Below are 22,057 nucleotides of genomic sequence, written 5' to 3' on the forward strand. Positions count from 1 at the left end.
TCCTCCTGGACCGGGGCACGAACCTGCGTCCCCGGCAGGCGGACTCTCAACCACCGTGCCACCAGGGAAGCCCAAAAAAAAATACTCTTTTAAGAAAAAAAAAATCACTCCCTGTGGCTAAGATGTGCAAGAACTGGAACTCTCATACAATGTTGGTAGAAATGGAAAATGGAAAAACTGGAAAACAGTTCGGCAGTTTCTTAAAAAGTTAAACATATACCTACCATACGATCCAACCATTCACTCAGAATAAAAGGAAATATCTGTCCACACACAGACTTGTACAACAATGTTCATAATAGCTTTATTTGGAAACAACCCAAATATCATCAACAGAATTACGGTATACGCATACAGTGAAATACTGCTCAGCAATAAAAATAAATGAATTGTTGATACATGCAATATCAAGCATCAATCTCAGAATAATTATGCTGGGTGAAAGGAGATTTTTTTTTTTTAAGTACATACTGTAAGATTCCATTTATATAAAATCCTAAAAATTGTAAACTGACCTACTGACAGAAGGCAGGTCAGTGATCGTTTGGGGATGGGAGGGAGGAATTACACAAAGGCACAAGAAACTTTGGGGGCTGGATAGATATGTTCCCTGCCTTGGTTATGGCGATTGTATCCCAATGTTTGTGTGTGTGTGTGTATACACACACATATCTCAACACTTATCAAACTGTACACTTTTTTTTTAGACAATTCTTTTTTTTTTTTTTTCAAACTGTACACTTTTTCTTTAAAGTCACTCTGATAGAGACTCAGCAAGATTTCTTTCAGAGCAAAATAGGGGAAACATGGCACGTGACTGATTTTTTTTTTTTTTTTAAATTTTTGGCTGCGTTGGGTCTTTGTTGCGGTGTGCGGGCTTCTCATCACGGTGGCTTCTCTTGTTGAAGAGCATGGGCTCTAGGCACATATGCTTCAGTAGTTGTGGCATGTGGGCTCAGTAGTTGTGGCTCGTGGGCTCTAGAGCACAGGCTCACTAGTTGTGGTGCACAGGCTTAGTTGCTCCGTGGCATCTTCCTGGACCAGGGCTCGAACCCATGTCCCCTGCATTGGCAGGCGGATTCTTAACCACTGTGCCACCACGGAAGCCCCATGACTGATGTTTAGAACTTGAGATTTTGCCCTCAGTTCAGTAGATGCAATCATTTCTATCTCTTTTTAAAAATATTTGTATATACTGCAAAATGATCACCACAATAATTCTAGTTACCATCTAGTTACCATACATAGAGACTAATTTTTTTTCTTATGAAATCTTTAAGATCTACTCTCTTAGCAACTTTCAAATATGCAACACACTATCATTAACCATAGTCACCATGCTATACATTATATCCCCATGACTCTTTTATAACTGGAAGTGTAACTTTTGATCCTCTCCACCCACGTTGCCCATCCCCCAACTTCTGCCTCTGGTAACTATCAATCTGTTCTCTGCATCTATGAGTTTATTTTTTTACGTGTGTGTGTGTTCTTTTAAGATTCCACATATAAGTGAGATCAGATGGTATTTGTCTTTCTCTGACTTATTTCACTTAGCATAATGCCCTCGAGGTTCATCCATGTTGTTGAAAATGGCAAGAATTCTTTTTTTATCGCTGAATATGTAATATACATGTTACATTTTCTTTATCTACTCATCCATTAATGGACATTTAGGTTGTTTCCTTATCTTAGCTATTGTAAATAATGCTGCAGTGAACATCGGGTGTATATACCTTTTCTGAGTTAGTGTTTTTGTTTTCTTCAGATAAATACCCAGAAGTGGAATTGCTGGATGATAGTTCTATTTTTAATTTTTTGAGGAAACTTCATACTGTTTTCTATAGTGGCTGTACCAATTTACATTTCCAGCAACAGTACACAAGGGTTCCCTTTTCTCCACATCCTCGCTAATACTTGTTATTTCTTGTTTTTTTTGATAATAGACATTCTAACAGTTGTGAGCTGATAGCTCATTGTGGTTTTGATTTGCATTTCTGATTAGTGATGTCAAGCATGTTTTCATGTACATGTTGGCCATCTGTATGTCTTCTCTGGAAAAATGTCCATTCAAATCCTCTGCCCATTGTTTGGGTTTTTTTGCTTTTGAGCTGTATGAGTTCTTTATATATTTTGGATATTAATCCCGTATCAGATATATAATTTGCAAACATTTTCTCCTATTTGGTAGGTTGCCTTTCCATTTTGTTGATAGTTTTCTTTGCTGTGCAGAAACTTATCAGTTTGATGTATTCCCACTTGTTCATTTTTGCTTTTGTTACCTTTGACTGGTACACTTTTAAATGCGTCATTTGCTATATGCCAGTTATACCCTCAATAAAGTAGTTTTTTCAAAGTTAAACATTTCTGAGCTCGTATGTTCAGCTGCCTGGGACACCAAGACCACATCCCCCCCTAGATAGGAACTACCAAACTACAAAATGGATGAGCTTGATTTTGGCCAAAGGTGTTTTTAGAAAGCAACAATCTCCTAACATTCATTCTACTGTCAAACCATCCCTAACTCTGGACTTTCCCCCCAAGTTAAAGGACAATGCAAACATTCCAGCAATCCCTTGAGATATCTCCTTGAGAAATATCTCCTTCACTTAGACAAAAAGCCACTGACTAGAAGCTCCCAGAGGCAAATGTTAGAAGTTCTCTCTGCCTTTGAGAAACCTAAGCCTGCCGTGTTCACAAACAATAGAGGGGCCTTACATTCTAAGGTTATTATTAACTCAGGAGTTTCAACACACACCTGGGGAGTGGGAGGGAGAAATCCTGATAAGTGTAAATATCTTTTGTTTTAATATCATCCTGACATCTTGAGGATGTTCTGTTTTCTTTTAACAAGCTGGGCCCAAACAAACAAAATAAAACTAGGGTACCTTTTAACTTCCCTTGTCCAATTTCAATAATGCACTGTACTAGCATTAAGAGTATAAAAGGGAAATATTTCTCACACACACACACACATACACACAAGGAGAGAAGCATACTGCAATACAACCACCATGCAACTGACGAAATAAAATGTTACAAAGAGTTAAAAGCCCCTGCACACCCCTTCATGTCTGTACACCCTTCATCCCTACCCTAGGCAACCACTATCCAAAGTGGTAATGATCATTCCCATGAACACAGCTGTATTTCTATTACCTATGTAAAACTTTATAGAAACAGTATCACAGAGTATCTGTCTTTCTGCAATTTGCTTTTTCTTCTCGACATTGTAAAACTGATCCAAGGTGATATGCTTGGAGATGCTGCTGCTGATGCCTGCATCTATCCCCTTGGCCCATGTCTGATTTCAGCCACAGATATGGTGGGCAGTTCTGTGCCAGCTCAAATCTCCTCCCCAGGACCACCTACCTATGCAAGCACACGCCTTTTCTCTTCCCTTTCCGCACCCCGCCCCCAGAGCTGGCATGCAATGGGCACCCCGCCTGGAAGTTCGAAGGAGTTCATGTCTCCATCATGAATGAGATGGAGACAAGAGGAGCTGGTGGGTCTCCAGCTTCCTGTCCTTCTCCAGGTGAACAATTCTAGAGGCATTCTGCACACTTCTCAGGAGGTTCCAGCAGAACTGGGCCCCCTGCCACCCACAGCAGTGACCTTGATAATTCACCTTAATATTGGTTTCTACTCCTCTGTCTCACACACCAACCCTCCTTCCTACTTCCTGGGATCACCCCACCCCAAAAAGGCACCTCTACTTGGGTGCAGGTCCTTGTATCCAGACCACTCTCAGAAGAATCCAAACTAAGCAGAGTTTTTTATTTTATTTTATCTTTATTTTATTTATCTTTATTTATTTATTTTAGTTTATCTTTAAGTTTATCTTTATTGCTTTGTATTCCATGTTTATTGACATAATTTATTTTAAAAGGATATGCCCTTTATGATGGAGTGTTACAAGAAATCAAGTTTTTAAGTGAGACTTGATGACAAAGAAATTATCATCAAATGATGAAATACAAAACTACATCCAGTCTGGCTCCTAAGCTATTTATGTGTTATATACATACTTGTAGAGAAAAACCGGAAGGTAATATTAACAATTCCTTGTTACCTATGGACAGTGCAATTATAAGCTTTTTTCCTCTTTTACTATTTTTATGCATTTTCCCATTTCTATGCAAAAACATATATTACTCTTAACTAGGAAAAAACAATAAATGCTTCACAAATTATTTCTATTTTACAAATGATACACAATCAGCTAGATTCCTACAATAAATCAGCATGGAGGAGGAGGTCTTGTAGAAGCAGGAAGGCATACCAAAGGTATCTGGGAGGGAGAAGAGGGTGTGGGCATGGCCCCTGGGTATAAGACAAAGGCGCTGGGAGAGGCAGAGAGATGGAGGAAGACGCCTATGGAATAAGACACACATCTTCCCCATCACACTCCTCCTTTCCCCCAAGGAAGTCCAACCCCTTTTCTGATACCACCCACTACAACAGGCTCACCCAGCATCCAGGTCCCTTTGCCCTTCCTGGAAAAATTCTGATAGAGTCTGGATCTACCCCGACCAATAGGACCTGTGCACCTTCAAGAAGTGACTCTACTCTCAACTCTAGAAAAGGCCTCATGGTCTGAGGGCAATCTATCCCCCCTGCTAGATACTGGTTCAAAAGTAGCCATGTGATCTAATTTGGGCCTATGAGACATAAGTAGGATCTGTTGCCAGCTTCTGGGAACTGTCTCTCAGCCTCACAGGAAGAAGTCTCTGCTAATCTCTGCTATGGGAAACCACAAGGGGACTCAACCTTAGGATCCTTTTTTTTTTTTTTTTAATGTTTTGGCCGTGAGGCATATGGGGATCTTATCTTAGTTCCCCAACCAGGGATCAAACCTGCACCCCCTGCATTGGAAGCGTGGAGTCTTAACCACTGGACTGCCAGGGAAGTCCAAGCCTTAGGATCAATGAAACCAAGAGAGCAGAAACCCAAATAACCTAGGTCCCTGGGACTTCCCTGGTAGTCCTGTGGTTAAGAATCCGCCTTCCGATGCAGGGGATGTGGTTTCGATCCCTGGTCGGGGAACTAAGATCCCATATGCTGTGGGGCAACGAAGCCCACACGCCGCAGCAGCTACTGAGCCCGCACATAAAACTACTGAGCCTGTGTGCTCTGGAGCCCGCACACGCCACAAGTAGAGAGAAGCCCGCGTACCGCAACAAAAAGATTCTGCATGCCACTACTAAGACCCAACGCAGCCAAATGAATAAATATTTAAAAAAAAAAAAAAAAAAAAAACCTAGGTCCTTGATGACATCACTGAGTCACTGGATCTCACAAACCTATAACCCACACCATCCAGGCTCAATGACATGAGTCAATCAATTTTGTTGTAAGCGAGCCACTTCGGGGTCCCATTCCTTGCAGCTGAAAGGATTTTTACTGCCCCACTTCCCCCTTGAGGGCTGTTCTTGCTATCCATTTCATCTGGATTCGACCCATACACAATGTCTTAGGGGTCATGACACCATTTGTCCCAAATCTAATGCCAAACAGCATGAACGAACCAAATCTAATGCCAAACAGCATGAACTAACCAAACACCAAATCTGACATCTCCCTTCAACCTCACTCATCACCTGCCTGGAGTAGTAAAATCCTGACCCTTTCAATCAGAAAAGTAAGGGATTACCTGACAGCACTTCCCGAATATTTCCCATGTGGCAAGTACAAAATTTACAAAATTTACAAAATTTAGCTCATTAAATCTTCACACCCACTCTTGCAGGTAGAAACTACGCTTATCCCCGGTTTACAGGTGAGAACACTGAGCACTTGTAAACCCAGAGAAATCATGTAACTCAATCCTACATCATGCACTAAATCCCAGATTCAACTCCAGAGCTGCCCGACTCCCAAGTCCTCACTCTCAAACATGACCTTCCTCCTCCCAGAAACCCAAGGGAGGCAGGTGGTGTCCTCGGCTAGCACATGGACAGAAAAATCAGACTCAGTCTCACACCCCACTACTTCAGAAAATCCATCCATTCCTGGAGACTAGCCTGAGGTAATTCAGAGATCCAATCTTGGTGTCTATCTTGCTTTGCAGAAACTACAGGACATGCTAATGGAGGGGTGGGGGGATGGTTTGCAAAGAGTATAACAGGCCATTTTGTTTTATCTTATCTACTTACAATTGACGTGGGCTCCGAGGGAGCTCTAACTCAAACCAGGCTTTAGGGAGGTAAAATTGGTTATCATTACATAAAAGGTTAAGATCGATCATTATCTTAATACTATAAGAACAATGATACAATTTCAATATATTTAGTTTCTCTAGAATCATTCTGGACTGAAATAGGCTTATTGCTCATTCAAAAAACTCAAATTATAAAAAATCATTTTCGGGGCTTCCCTGGTGGCTCAGTGGTTGAGAGTCCACCTGCCAATGCAGGGGACACGGGTTCATGCCCTGGTCCAGGAAGATCCCACATGCCGCAAAGCGGCTAGTACCGTGAGCCATGGCCTCTGAGCCTGCACATCCGGAGCCTGTGCTCCGCGATGGGAGAGGCCACAACAGTGAGAGGCCGCGTACCGCAAACAAACAAACAAAATCATTTTCTTAACAACTCTTCCAAGTCCCAATTCCCTCTATGCTCCTAGCCTCCAGCACAGCTCCTGGTGCATGGTAAAGGCTCCACAAGTATTTGTTGAACAAAGCATCTATACATGCTACTCTGAGCTCTGGGTGATGCTCTGTCAGAGTGCCTTTGCATCACAGAGAAAACTTTATTCCCCTTCCAATTCTTTCACAACCCTTCAGAGTATGTCAAGGACAAAGGCTCAGTGTGCTGGTAAGGTTACTCTGAACCCTCTCCATCTTTGGCTAATTTTCCTTTTAACCTAAAGAGTAGGCCTCCCACTGAGAACAAGCAACAGCACCAGCTGGGATTTAGTAACACTGTTTTGGGTTTATTTATGGTTACCTTCGATTTACCTAGTGACACTGCTTTTCCATTATGATAGTGACACCAAGTCTCATTTTCAAATACATTTGTTTTAAAAATTAGTCAACTGCAGGGCTGGGGAGGCGGGTGGTGATGAGTGAAAATGAAATAGGGATACGGGACATGGCAAAAATAATAAAGGTGGTTCCTCTACACATGACTGAATTTGGGGGAACACTGAAATGGGACAGATCTCCCATTTTACAGATGGGGAAACACGCTGAGAGGTAGGGCCTCTCCAAGGCCTCACTGATGACAGAAGCAGGCCTGGGACTAGGATCCAGTGTCTTGGTCCTGCCATCTGCCTAGGACCTGAAATTCTGCCAAATCCAACTTGCTCTGGGCCGTTTCCAACACCAGAAACTGGTCTCCAGAAGCAGAGCGGGTTAACTAACACTTGCTGATCTTATTGATAACGCCTGATGGTCAACTTTAATAGCGGGTGAAACAAAAGCCATTGCGTAATGGTTTAAATTTTTGCTCTGTCATGTGGAAACAGTGCCCAGGCTGACTAATATCTTCCCAGTATTAAAACATGAAAATCTGCATTCACTCGGGTAAAACCCCTGCAAACTCTACCTTTGGGGAAGGTGTTGGGTGCTCCCTGCCCCCACGAAAGATGACCTAAAAATGACACTCCCCTAAAAGGCCGCAGTATTAGAAATATCGCCCAGCCAACGACACAGCAGGCAGGCTTGTATTCAAGGGGCAACTGGGGGAAGCACACGGTTACACAAGACACAGATCCCTTCGGCCTGTCTGGGCAAAGACCAGCGTATCCCTGACAAGAACAGAGAATGATGCCCGCCCCCCAACCTCCCACATCCTCTGGTCTCAGGAGCCACAGAATTTGCTGTTGCCAGCCACCTTCGCTCACCCCAACCCAGCACCCTTGATACAGGCTGGTGTGACCCCGGCAGTAGTTTCCAAGGACTACTGTAAAATTATTGTCGCCAGCTCCATGACAAGAGGTTAGACAGTGCTAGGTTTAAGACCACACCCAGGGCAGCACAAATCCTGGCAGGTGGTGCAGGCAGCCCCACCATGATCCCAGATGTCAAAGGGCCAGGACTAGAAGAAAGAGAAGGCGGTGCCCAGGGCCAGGGCAGGAGACTGGAGGAGTGGGATTGGGGGTGGATGAGCATCTGGGTTAACCTGCTTGGTTTCAGGTTGAAAGTGCCCGAGGCAGTCGGCACAGCCTCCCCTCCAGCATGGCTGCCCCCTCTTCATCCTCCTCCACTAAGGCCTGAAAAGGGTAAGTGGGAGGGGGTAGGGCTACACAGTAATAACGCAGTGCTAACACCACCGTAGCAGCAGCTGTCATGGACTAAGGGCTAGAGATGCACATTCTCTTTATACCCGAGAACTCAGTAAAGCAGAGCATTCTATTATCACAGTTTGCACACGAAAGACGGGCTCCTAGAGACAGAACAGGAAGCTGGGGTCAGACGGCTCTCAAGGGGCAGAGCCAAGACTCAGACCCATGAGCAAGCACATCACCTGGACCCCGGACGGCGTTACAGCCACTTCCGCGCGAGCAACACCAGGAAAGAAAAAAATGGGAGCAAACGACATGCTAAGAGACAAAAAGGAAGGATTAAAGAAAGAAAGGAGGGCTAATGAGCTAGCTAAAAAACAGCTCCATTAGCCAAATAGGAAGAAAGGGAAAGTGGGGGAAGGTGTCAAGAATAGTTGGCACCTGTTTTCTATCCTTAAAGGAAGCTTGGCCGGAAGACCAGGCAATGCCACTGGCCCATGGCTCCTGCCCTCAAAAACTGAGGCCACCTCCTCATCTAAAAACAGCCTATTAGGTATGAGGTATCTTTGACCAATGTATTGGTGCATTCCCACCCACCTACCCTTTACAAAACAATTAGGCCATGTCTTCCTCCAGTCGGAAGGGGCCACCAGAGGCCCAGGAATTAGGAGGAGAGGGAGGACGGAGGAAGGTAATGACCACCATTTACGGGGCCCTTACTGTCCGCCAAGGGCTGCATCAAACGCTTTACAGGGAATGTATCATTTATCTTCAATAATACCAAGAGTGGGGTACTAATATAGCTTGGGGCTTAGAACCTCAGAGAGGTCAAGCATCTTGCCCCAAGTCTCCCAGTCATTAAGCAGCAGGGTCTAATGGACCCATACTCTTAAGCACCCTCAGGAAATGGCTCAATCTGTACTAAAAGTGGTTTACATTCTATCTCCTTTGCCTCAAAGGAGACCAAGACAGGATGATTCCCTGGGCCTGGTGTCCTGAGGGCTGTTGAGAAAATGATGTCTCCAAAAAACCAATGAAGACCTCAGGGCTGCAGATAATTTTCAGACATCTAAAAGTTCCCAGGCAGACAAGGGTGAACCAAGTTGCCCAACTGCATTGTTATGGCGCATAATTGAGACATATTTGAACAGCTAATGGAGCTGAGCAACTAAAAGGTAAAAGACTTTCTGTGCTGGGCTAATCATGAGACAAGGTCACAATGTATCCAAAGATAATAACTATTATTAAGAGACCCTGGCAGTCCCAATAAAAGTTGGTCCTAAAAGCTTTTAAGAGACAGAAGTGGCTGGCACACCCCCACTCCGTGGTTGACCAAAACATATTTCTAGACAAAGGGAGATTTGCAAACCATGATGAGCCTCAACCAAGACCTCCAATTTTAATGCTGGCCACAGCTCAGCAATAACTCAAGGATGAATCTTATTACAACCATCCGTGTGACCAAAATGATTTCACAGAACGTTTCCAGTCCACAGCCTCTTTTTTCCTGAGAAAATGCATCTCCCTCTTCCCCATTCTGACCAAAAGGCCGCTGAAAGCAAAACTCCCTAAAAACAGAAAAAGATTGGTTAAGATTTTTCACAAATGATGTTTTTTCTTTATACTTCTCTATGTTCTTGCAATCTTTTTAACAAAGAACTACAAATGCAACTGTTCAATATTAAAACAACTTGTTAGAAGTTAATTTCGAAGACATGCTGAGCTGATGGCTTTCCTTTGGGGACTGAAATCTCAGGTGAGGGTTTGAGTCATAGTTTGCCACATACTCACTGGCTGATCTGGGCGTGCCTCAGTTTCCTTGTCTGTATAGTGGGGGTTACCAACATAACTACCGCTCCGGGTTGCGATGAGGTTTTATTTAGCTATTACTGAGAAACATTTATCCCAATGCCTGGTACTACAGGTGCTTGATATATATTCACTATTATTAACTAAACTATTATTGTGATCATAGTGACTCTCAGTGGCTTCCTTTTATATTCATATTTCTGAGCCTCACATGTCAACCCAGAAAAGGCCTTGTTCTCCATCAGCTGACGTAAATCATAGATGTTCTAAGTCAAGAATGCCTATGAAGTGCTGAGTTCTTTAAGTTCAGCATCACTGTCCCAAAAAACAAGGTGTTCTACTGGGACCCCAGACCCAGTTGTCCACTTCACATAATTCCCATTTCTTTATAAGCTGCAAAGGACTATGATTTTGCATTTTTTGAAAGCAAATATATTGCAAACAAGTCAAAGTACCAGCCTTACTCTTCAAACCATCTATGCTAGAGGCTGTTTATTTATTTGATAAATTATTTATTATATTCCTACTAAGAGCCAAGCTCGGAGCCCCAGAGGTAAACAAGAGATACAGCGCCTGCCCTTGGAGCAGTCGTGACCCAGTGGGAGAAAAACACAGGCAAGTCAGGAGATCAATACAGCTTAGTAAGCCATGAAATGGAATGGCATGCGGGAGGGGGGAGCTGTGGGTGTCCAGGAGAGGGCCTCACGCCCTCCAACCTCGGGTGTGACTCCCCATGCCTGTCAAACAAAAGTGCCAAGAAAAAGGGACAATTATGGTGAGAGATGCGTGCCCCACAGGAAGCGTAACGTGACACCTAGATCATTTCCTGTAAAGGACTCCCCAGCAGGAGAGGCATTCCCCAGGTGCCAGCTTGCCTCTTTTAGTGGAGATGAGGAATGTGACAAGCCATTGCCCAGGTGCTTGCAAGCCAGGATCCACCAAGGCTCCTTCTCCCAGAACACTTTCTGGGTTCTGCCCCCGGATGGCTTGGGAGCTGCACTGAGGGGCTCCCGGTCCCACAAGCAGCATACCCTCGGCCTTCCCGCCTCTGCCTCTTCTGACGAGGAATCTTATAAACAGAACCCAGAACTCTGTTCAATTAACAGAACTGCCAAGTCACAAAGGCCTTGTAGGGTCTGAGCCCCAAGGCCTCAGCACCCTAGGACGGCAGGGCCTGGCCTGCCACCTCTGGCCTGCTTTATCCCACCAAGGGAACAACAGCTTTGTTCTTGAGCAAGAAGCACCAGGCTGAGCCATGCTCCCAGCAGGCTGCAGAATGCCAAATAATTCTTGCTTCCCCGGAATATCTGATAAATCACTTCAGGGAGGTGCACACAAGCAGTGCAGTACCAGCATGATAAGAACTTGATTATTTTCTTGGGGGTTGCAGGGGAGATGGAGGAATCTGATGTTAGCCACTGAGAATCCTTTCATCCCCCAGCCTATGTGGGAGGCCTGCTGCTGCCTGGGTCACAAGCAGCACGAGGCAGAAAGCAACACCACTCCTGTTTGTCAGAGGAAAGCTGACTGCTGCCTGCCTCTTCTAATCTTAAAATCTTAATTTATGGGACACAGCGAATTTACACAGTCCCTGCCACAATCCCCACCCATTTCCCTGTAGCTCGAAAGCCAAAATTCCACAGTGCTCCAAATAATCCAACCCCTTTGGTTGCCTGTATATCTGAACGGAAATTCCAGAAAAGTTGTCTGGCATGGCAAAAGCTGACCAGCCTTATGAAAATACCCAGAAAGGTGACCCATTTAGTCAAAAGAGCTTTCAGATCTCCATGAGAAAAGGAATTCATGCCAGCATAAAGGGCCTTCAGAGAGGGAGAACAGGAGTGTTGTGTTAACGCCCAGACCTTTCAACAAGCCAGCCCTGCAATTTCTGGGGAGGCTGAGCACCGAGACGGCCGGCCAGACCAGCTTGCTCTCTGAGGAGCTGCGCTGCAGGAGAAGCCCTTGGGGATACAAGCGCAGCCCTGGAGCACACAGCTCGGTGCCGCGGTGCACAGCAACGGGCCTGCCCACAAGTCTCCCTGAACGTGAGTGGGAGCCGCTGGCTTGGATTGGAAACAGGCAGCCATTTGTAACAGGGCTGCCAGACTGATAAAGGTCGAGTGCCAGCCGGGAAAGAAAGCTTCTGCTTGGCGGCAAGCACAACCCAACACACCCTCCTGCCGGTTAATGTTTACAGGTAGCAGAAGGAAACGATGTGGGGTGAGGTCACTGCTGACAGAGCACAGCTGTGCCAATGTCCACGGTCACCAAGGATCTCCCAGCATAGCTGGACCTCAACAAACTCCACCCATCCACACCCATAAGTGGTGGGCACTGCAAACCCCCACAGGACTGCAGCCAGGAGGCACCTCCTCCTCACCTCTGGCTTCCAGGCCTCTCAAAGAAAGCCCTGCCTGGCACCCCAAAGCAGACCTTCAGCTGGTCCCTGCTGTCCAGACCTGCAGTGAAATCACTGCCCCTGGAAACCAAACAAAGGCAGGGAAAGAACAAAAGAGCTGTCTCCAGAACTGGAAGGAAGACCCCCATTAAAGCTCTATGGTACCGGAAAAAGTGAAGCAAATTGGCCCCCCAAAAGTTTTGTTTTGTAGAAGGAAATTTCAATTTCACATTAATCAAGTTCAAATGATTAGTTTCAAGCAAAATAAAAACGAACAGGACTAAAGCAGTAGAAAATCTCTCACTACAACGTATCTATTTTACTTTACAAGTGTGGAACCCAACTTTAACATTGAAAAAAAAATTTAAAAAGACACTGTACAGTTTAATGCAGGCAAGCATCATGCCTGGCATGTGAAGTGAGGCATAGTTGAGCCTCAGTTTTCTCACCTATAAAATGGAAATAGATATAAAGCCACTCATTTTGCAGGGTTCATAACAAGGATTAGAAGTAATAAAGGTATGGCACTCAGGACAATGCTTAGCACACAGTAGGCATGGGGAAACACTAGGTACTATTGAATATGTTAGAGGATGCGTGTGCACACACTGACATTTGGTACACAAATGGCATCATCGGGTGCATTCTTGGTACCAAGGATAGCCAAGGAATATGCAGAGGAGCACAGGTGTCCTCCCTGCCAAGCTGTCCACCTGTGCCAGGTGTTGATGATGGGGGAAAGGAGGAAGTCAACACTGTCAAAATAAACTCTCTTCCTACAACATGGACTGAATTTCCCAAGAAAAGTAGCTAGGCACCTTATAAATTCCAGGCCACTTTTCAAGCCCAAAAAGAAGAAAGTACTGCTGTTTACCATCCAATAGCCTGAGTCAATCTGGTGATTATCGAACATGTTTAATGAAGAACTAGATTTACAATAGTAATGTAAAATGGCTTCTAGCAGAACATCATGAAAGGAATTAAAGATGAAACCTAAATGCAGAATAATAACAATGTGGAAAAAAAGAAAAAGAAAATGTAGACATGCAGGCCCTCATAGGGCCTCCAAATAGGGTATATGTACCCCAAGGGTGCACAAGATAATCCATCGGAGCACAGGAAAAACTTCTGTTTGGACTTGTTATCTAAAAAGAAACTAAGCTCTACTACAGTAACTTAATATACAGACTGACGTGTGGCATATGTATACAGCTTATAAGCGTACATATATGAGGACAGGGCTCAATTTTTTTTCCTGACAGGAATGACTTGAGCAACAGTGGAGAGATCCCCAGATTAGATGATCCATTTCAGCTGGGTTCACCTACCTTACCCCAAGCCCCTCAAGGAAGATGCTTGATTGGCAGCCTCCAGCCTCAAAAGGCCCTTTGTGAGTCAGCCCCTGCCTACCTCTCCACCACCCCTCCAACCTCCACCTGACACACTCTTCTACTGTGCTCTCCTGCCTAACTGTCTGCTCACCTGCCTTATTCTAGTCAAGCTTTAGGTCTCAGCTTAACAGCCCCTTCCTCCAGGAAGCCCTCCAGGCAGCCCAGTTCAGCCTGAGGGAAGGTGCTCTTCCTCCCCAGAGGGCTTGTCATCTCAATCCTTGCTACTCACAGGGTGGTCCACAAACAACAACTAGGAGCTCCCTGGAAGAGCAGAATCCAGGCTTCACCCCTAATCTAGTGAATCAGACCGACATTTTTAACAGACCAACATTTTAAAGTTCCCAGATGATTCATGTGTGCCTGAAGGTTTGAGAAGGACACTCCCTGGTGACTTGTCTCTCCTCTGCATTAAGCAGTGTGTAAGGCAAGCCGGGGACATGACTCGCATTATTCCTGTGGCCCTAGCACTGAGCCTGGCTCAGCGTTTATCTTTCATATTCTTGTTGAATGAGGAAAGAAAGAAAAAACGGATCTTGGGGGGCATTTTCAATAGAGGTTCCAAGCTGGGGGAAGGGAATAGCTAACACACCATACGACAGTGGCAGGACTGGCCAGAGGATAGATGGAAGACAGAGTCTATTATACTAATAATGACAACGGCAGCATTATGCTGTAACTTAACCAAATCAAATATAATGCTCTCAGCAATGCTAAGATAGGAACTATTATTCTCCTCCATTTTACAGATGGGGAAACTGAGGGTCAGAAAGGTTAATGCTGTGAACCAGAGTTGCACAGCTGTTAGGGGGCAAAGTGGGGATTAGAATCCTGGCAGTCCAGCTTCAGGCTATACTAGCTTCGGGTATGTGCTGACCCGAAGGCTGCTTATAGAGAAAGCAGGTACCCTGGCCACGCAGCCACTACAAGCAGGGCCCAAAGGTTCGGAACCTGAGCATCTGCTGCCCAAGGAGCAAGGCAGCCATCCTTAACTAACCCATGACATGGCCTCACAGCACAGAACGAGGACCCTCCTCCCCGGGGGGAGGGTGAAGGGGGAGTGCCCAAGAGACATAATTTGGCTCCAAATCAAAGCTCTCCTTCAGCACAGACTCTCCAAGAATGAAGGCAGCTGCTGACTGGCATGCTGGCCCCACCGGTGCTGGAGGAGCCTGCAGAGGCCCAACTGCCATCTGGAAATGATTTGGTCCAGAGATTCCTGAACGGGTGGGAGGCTGGAATGACCAGCCACTCCGAGCTCCCGTCCACCTCTCAGAAACAAAGCTGGTGTGAATGGGCCCTGGAGGAAGCCACAACATAACCAGGGGTCACCCCCTTCCAAAGAGGGGACAGCCTCTGGGCAGTCCATAACCCTATTACAGCGACAGGAATCAACATTAGCCAACCAAGCTGGTCTCCCCCCTGTGGTGCCAATTTTAAATGGCCTTTCAGCGTGCAAACCCTCCAGCGTGACTTTTGAGACTATTACTGGACAGCACCTTGTTTATTTAACAAACACACAGCACCAACTATGTGCCACGAACTGTTCCAAGCACTTTAAAAAATATTAACTTGTTTAGTTTTTATAACAACTTTTTAAGGAGGTAGCTATTATCCCCATTTAAGTGATGAGGAGACCAGTGCACAGAAATTTCTTAATAGCTACTTAGCGGCTAGTAGGATTTGAACCAAGAATCATAGCTCTTAACTAGCTCACACCAATGTGTTACTTTGTTGCAAATGGCCCAGAACTTGTTAATTCTGACAAAGCATGCTACTTTGCTACTTTTTAAGCATTCTCTGGATATGAACTACATTGCCTGAAAGACACACTAGCATTTGCTAAGTAGTTACAGGAAAGAGCAGAATTTAGGATTATTTGTGCATTATTTTGGTCGGGGTGGGACAAAAGGAAGGAAAACAGGGTGAGTGGTTGGGTGACCCACCACCCTGGAAACTCCGCCCAGTGACCCGAGGTCTTGGGAACATGCACCCCTCCCGCTCTGCGGTGCTGGCCTGGCACAGGTACCTTAAGCAAACATCAGGGTCGGACCACATCCTTTAAAAAGGAAAAAATTCCTTTTCGTAAAGGATCAAGCCAAAACACACCACCCAAACTTCTAGCCTGCCTTGATTGTCATTCTTGGGCTGGGAGACCCCTTCTTCTCCAAGTGGGCTGTGCTGCAGAAAGGCTTTTGGAAAAACAAGTAAATAAACCTGCCAGCTCCTGGCAGACAACTAGAATTAAAATATGCTGAGGTCTCACTATGAACTGCCCAGGATATAAGAAGGAACTTTAACTTTGGGATGGAGCCTAGGATGGGCCCACCTTACAAGGAATCACAAACGTGAACAGCCAGGGCTGTCTTTCAGGGAGTTCTAGGCAGAAAAGCCACAGTGCTCTGGCGATGTTTGACCACCTCATGTCACACAGGTGGCGCCTATACCCAACTCTAATGATTCCCACAATGAAATACTGTTGGGAGTTATCCAAAGTATACAAAACCCTGTATTAGTTCAAAGATACCTTCCCAGATTATGGAAGTGAAATGCTATCCTGTGAGTAGCAGGAAATCTAAAAAAAAACCAGACCAAAAAAAAACCAGTGAAGACAAGGCAGCCATTCCCCCAGCAAATTCACCTCAACACAAGACGCAAGATGCAAACTGAGTCTGCGCACCTCCCAACACTCATCTCCTGGACCCTCATCACAGTTCAGAGTACTAACCTCATCCCTCACCTAAGGCCTTGATTTGTTCGAGGCCAGACGCTCAACGTGTGGATGTCCAGCCACAACCCCAACACCCCAGACTTGCAAAACTTGGTGTTAACATGAGCTTTCTGAGGCGGGAAACTGGTTGTATTTTACTCATTTCTGACACTGAAAGGTAGGTCAGTTAAGGCTCAATTACAACAAATCGGCAGACCTGGTTTACCAGCTGGGTGACCTCCACAAGTGACTTCCCTCCTGTTTCCCCAACTTTAAATGGACGTAATAATACTAACAACCACCACAGTAATAACAACAAACACTTTCTAAGCACCTGGCCAGGACTGGGGCAAGCCCTTAACCCTCCCAGGGACTTGCTAAAAGCAGATCATCATATAGACAAGGAAACCAGAACTCGAGGATTCAAGGTGGTGATCAATGGGGTGCATGATCAACAGAACACGCTTAACACCGAGTGGGTGCCCCCAAATTGGAGCGCGTGTCACTGTCAGCACAATGTAACACAGCATAGGCAGTGAAAGCTTGAACTGAAGTCCACATTGGATGTGAATTTTTTCTGAAGGGCCTTTACCCAGCATAGCCTCAGGAGCAGAGGGAAGAGGCCTCAGGCATTACCTGCTCAGGAGTCCTGGCACTTGGCAAGTTTCCCTCCAGCCTCCAGAGGCTGGAAAACCTGTTTGTTGTAAGGTCTTTCTGGAGAACAGTTAGGCAGCCAATGATGGGAGTCATAAATATGGTCACAACCTTTGACCCATGAATGCCACCCTGGAGAATATGATCCAAGAAATTACTTAAAAGGAAAAAATAAAATAAAATGATGTAAATTATGGTGGGAAGAGGCCCATAGCAAGAAGCTGCCAAAAGTCCACAGGCCACAACCAGGGAAGGGGAGGCTAACCCTGGCATGTCAGGACGATGGAAGATGCTAGGGCCTGGGTGGGTTCAGGAATGAAAATCATGAGGATCAAGGAGGAAAAGTAAGGGACCAGAAAAATTCTAGAATGAGACCCCCAATTTCGGGGCACTGATGGGAATCCATGCTGGAGGCAGCTGCAGCCTTGGTAAACAGTTGCCAAATTAGGCAGTCCAGGGTTTTCTGGTGCTGTGGTTTGGGTTTTGTTTGTTTTGTTTTGTTTTTTAAAGAGATTTCATGTCATGTTTGGACACTCCTGGTTTACTTTAAGTTTCTTTGTTCAGTTAATTAAATAAATACACAGTTTTAAAGCAAAGAAGAGATCCGAGTTGAGCCCAGCCAGCCCTTGAGATTCCTCAGAGGGAAAGCTGGTTTCTGCAAAGGAAAGAATTCCAACAGAAATCTGAGGTTCTCCTTCCCTCGTTACAGAGATGGGCCCACAAAATACGACAGCGTGCCACCCGGCTTCCCTCTGCAGAGAAGCTGCCCTCGATGGGGAGGCTGACTGGGCGGTGGCAGCTGCCTGGACCCAGGAAGCAGCCCCACCTGCCAGGACAGGTGTGGGGGAGGACGGGGGAGAGGACGGAGGAGGCTCAGCCTAGAGGGAACCCGTTCTAGGCAGGAGAAAGTCCCAGCAGCCACACCCATGGCCCTTTCTTCCTGTCAGGGGGTCACTCTAAGGCCTGGTTTCCTCAGGAACAGACCTGAGACCCAGGCCTGGGCCAACTCCTCCCTGGCAAGAAGCTCACCTAGCAGAACACACACACACAACGTAGGTGCACACACATTCTCTGCACACTTACACGCTCTGCACACACACTCTGCACACTCGCACACTACACACCCCCTGCCCCTCCCGTCACAGCCTCCACCCTCAGCAGCCTTGTGACCCTTCCCGAAGCCCTCAACCAGCCCAGGTCATAGTGGGACCTCACCCTCATTCTTCCTCCCCAGTTCCAGGGGGAGAGGAACCCGACACCAACTCCCTCCCTCCTCTCAGGAAGATCCTGGTGTGGGGAGGGCGGGGAGAGGAAGGCAAAGTCTCCTTTAATTGTCACCCACTTCCTTCAATTCTCAGCTAGACCCTCGCTAGCTTGGGCAAGCCCATGAGCCCTCTGGACCTCCTTATCTGTAAAATGGGTCTAATGACGCCCCAGCTCGCAGCATGTGTAAGGACCGAGGTAAGGCTGTTGGAAGCCTGTTAGAAGGCTGTTGACACACAGCGCGCACTAGCTGGGACTCCCTACAAGGCGGCAGTTACTGTGACTACCACCATCTCTAAATTATACCTTCAGCGGCGACAGCGGACTCAGCCGCGGCGCGGAGCCAGAGCTGAGCTAGGAGCAGAGGGAGCGAGGAAGACACACCCCCCCGAGGCTCCCCTTCCCACCTCGGGGCCCCCACCCCTTTCGGCGACGGCGAGGTCCCCATCTCCACCTGGCGGGAGGGCCCCAGGTTCAGAGAACAGTCCCTCCCCAGGCCTCCCTACCTGGCCTCCAAGCCAACGCCCATTCCGCGGCCGCCGAGCGCAGCGGCCTGGGCGCAGCTGGGCGAGCACTCCGGGGAGCGTCTGACTAGGGCCCCAGCCCCAGGGACGGCGGACCAGAGGTCTCCAGTCCCCCAGCTGCCGCAGGGGCACCCCAGGTACAGAGAAGTGCCACAGCCCCACCTCTCCCCGTGCGGCCCCAGCCCGAACCTTCAACCCACCGCCCCCCAGAGACGCACGGCGCGAAACTCTCACACGACAGCGGCACCCCAGGGGATGGCTCCCAGGAGGGGGCCTAGGCTCCCTTTGTCCTCATCGCTCGGAGACGACGTCCCCCGGCCTCGGAGCCCACACACAACCCGCGGCTGCTGGGCGCCGCGGGGTCGCGCGACAGGGAGCTTCAGCCCCTGCGGGGGCGCACGCGCGGGGGCGCGAGGTGAACACCGCCGGCGCCTGGCCCGGCCAGGGCACTCACCGATGGACACGAGCTTGATGTTCTCACGGTCCAGGAACTCGAGCGCCACGGACACGTTCTCGAGCTGCATCTGGCGGAAGGTGGGCCGCTGGTGGTACTTGCGGTACATGTGCTTTTGGCTGAGCACCTCCAGAAGCGCGATGAGCCGCAGCCCGTCGCTCAGGTCGGTCTGCAGGTTCCCTATGCGTTTGTTCACGCACTTGAGGTGCTCGTTGCACCAACGCGTGAACGTGTTCTGCTGGATCTTCTTCCACGGCGCGTCCTCCGCCAGGTCCTTCTCGGTCACCGGCATCCTGGCGGCGGAGAGAGCAATATGCACAGCGAGCTGCCGGGGACGGGCGTAGGGAGGCCCAAGGGCCGGGGAAGCGAAAAACCGAAGCGGAGCGGGAGCGGGAGCGGGGCTCGAACTCGCTGCTTCCGAAGCCGCGACCGGGGCTGCTCTGCGCTCGCCTGCCTGTGGCCGCGCGAGGCGTCTGGCCCCGCGCCTGCGCATTGAGCCGACCCCGCCCCTGAAGCCCCGCCCCGTCCCAACCCTCTGGCGGGAGTTCCCGGGCCACGCTCTCCCCCTGCTGCTCAAAGAGGGCACTGCGTCCCGCGAACTGCAAGGCGTCCCGGGACCCCGTGCTCTGTGCTCACAGCCTCTGCTAAAGGAAGCTCGGCGGGAGATCCGCAAGGAGAGGGTCACCCGGTCCCAGAGTGAGGGGACGTGCAGAGGTGGGAACATGGACAGAATGGGCAGGGACGGCCGTCTGAGTCACGGGGGAGGGGTTGGCGGGGAGGGGTATTTCATCCATCTACAGGTTCAGTAAGGTTCAATAAGGGATTTTATTGAGCTCCTGCTGTGTGCCAGGCTCTGTGTTAGGCGCTGGGGACACCGTGAAGGAAATGGACATCTTACATTTCATCTTAAGTAAACTCATATGAATTATAATATCATTCATAGCATTTATTGAGGGCCTACTGTATGCCAGCCTTCTCAGCACCTGCCAACCAATGGTAAATAAGAAAAATTTATAACTTAACCTTGAGGAGTTCATAGACTAATAGGAGAGAAAAGTATAAATCAACTATCACAGACAGCTTAATGGTACTGATAGAAATGAACAACAACTTGCTGTGTATATTAGTTTCCTAATGCTGCTGTAACAAATTACCAAAACTTTGTCTTTAAAAAAAACACACATTGTTGGCACTCCCCTGGTGGCGCAGTGGTTAAGAATCCGCCGGCCAATTCAGGGGACACGGGTTTGAGCCCTGGTCCGGGAGGATCCCACAGGCTGCGGAGCAACTAAGCCCGTGTGCCACAATTACTGAATCCCTTGCACCTAGAGCCCATGCTCCGCAACGGGAGAGGCCACCACAATGAGAGTCCTGCAGAGAGAGCCCTTGCACAGCAACGGAGACCCAACGCAGCCAAAAATAAATAAACAAGCTTAAAAAAAACACATACATTATTATCTGTAGTTTAGAGTCCCTCACAGGTCTCACTGAGCTAAAATCAAAGCATTGATAGGATGCATTCCTTTCTGGAGGCTCTAGAGAAGAACCCATTTCTTTGCCTTTTCCAACTTCTAGAAGCTTCCCAAATTCCTTGGCTGAGGCCTATTCCTCCAACTTCAAAACCAGCAACATCAGGCAGGGTCTTTCTCATGCTGTCATCTCTCAGGTTCTCCACAGTCACATCTTCCTCTAATGCTTTTAAGAACCCAGCTGGGAAGAGGGGTTGGGCAGGATGAATACATATCAAGGGCTTCCAGCCCTAGGAGAAGTCAGCAGATTTGTGGTGACATTCTGTAACAGGTCATTTGTATACAAGGTGAAGTGCTTTCTTCAGACAGATTGCCTCACTGACTGGAAATGCTCAAAACCGCCTTGGGGGAAAGACGGTATTGCCTGGCCCTGGCCCATTGTTGGGATCAGTAACTATGTGAAGTCTCATTCCCCTCCTTAATGGTTAAGTGAAGACATTTGCTGGAGATCATCTGATAAGGACTAGACAAATCTGGACTTGTACCTGAGTTTATCGCCGAAGTCTGTACTATGCCTAAAAGACCCCATGCTGTTCCCAGCCTGGCCCTTGCCTTTGTCCACACAATCTGAGCAGCAGATTCACTAGAGGCAGTTTAGGTAATCTTACTTATCCCATGCCCAAGGCTTCTGGTTCCTCATGCTTTCCTCCATCCAAAGGCATCCATCAAAACTTATCAGCCAGGGCTTCCCTGGTGGCGCAGTGGTTGAGAGTCCGCCTGCCGATGCAGGGGACACGGGTTCGTGCCCTGGTCCGGGAAGATCCCACATGACGTGGAGCGGCTGGGCCCGTGAGCCATGGCCACTGAGCCTGCGCGTCCGCGTCCGGAGCCTGTGCTCCACAACGGGAGAGGCCACAACAGTGAGAGGCCCGCGTACCGCGCAAAACCAAAAACAAACAAAAAAAAAACTTATCAGCCAGCGTCTCACTCCGAAGGGGACCTCCTCCCTGCTAGGTGAGACTGGAGCTAATGTGATCAACTCAGCTCACTCGGCAGCTGATAATGTACTAAGGTTCTCCTTTCTTATGAGATATTTCTGTTTTCACCAGGTCTTGACACACATAACTAAATAAGTTCTGCATCTAAATATCCAGTCCACTTC

The 22,057-nt window shown here is 47.6% G+C and overlaps 1 protein-coding gene across 4 annotated transcripts in view; it reads right to left on the reverse strand.

Moving 5' to 3' along the window:
- Nucleotides 1-19,897, reverse strand: part of FLNB (filamin B) — a 139,076-nt gene extending 119,179 nt beyond the window's left edge. For all 4 annotated transcript variants that reach the window (XM_082637939.1, XM_082637938.1, XM_082637941.1 and 1 more), the window contains exon 1: nt 19,427-19,897. In XM_082637939.1, the coding sequence (XP_082494065.1) occupies nt 19,427-19,718 (292 nt within the window). In that variant the 5' untranslated portion in view covers nt 19,719-19,897. The remainder of the gene's footprint in view (nt 1-19,426) is intronic.
- Between the last annotated feature and the right edge of the window lie 2,160 nt (nt 19,898-22,057).

This window comes from Mesoplodon mirus (assembly GCF_964341445.2).
Source record: "Mesoplodon mirus genome assembly, chromosome: 12".
NCBI lineage: Eukaryota > Metazoa > Chordata > Mammalia > Artiodactyla > Ziphiidae > Mesoplodon > Mesoplodon mirus.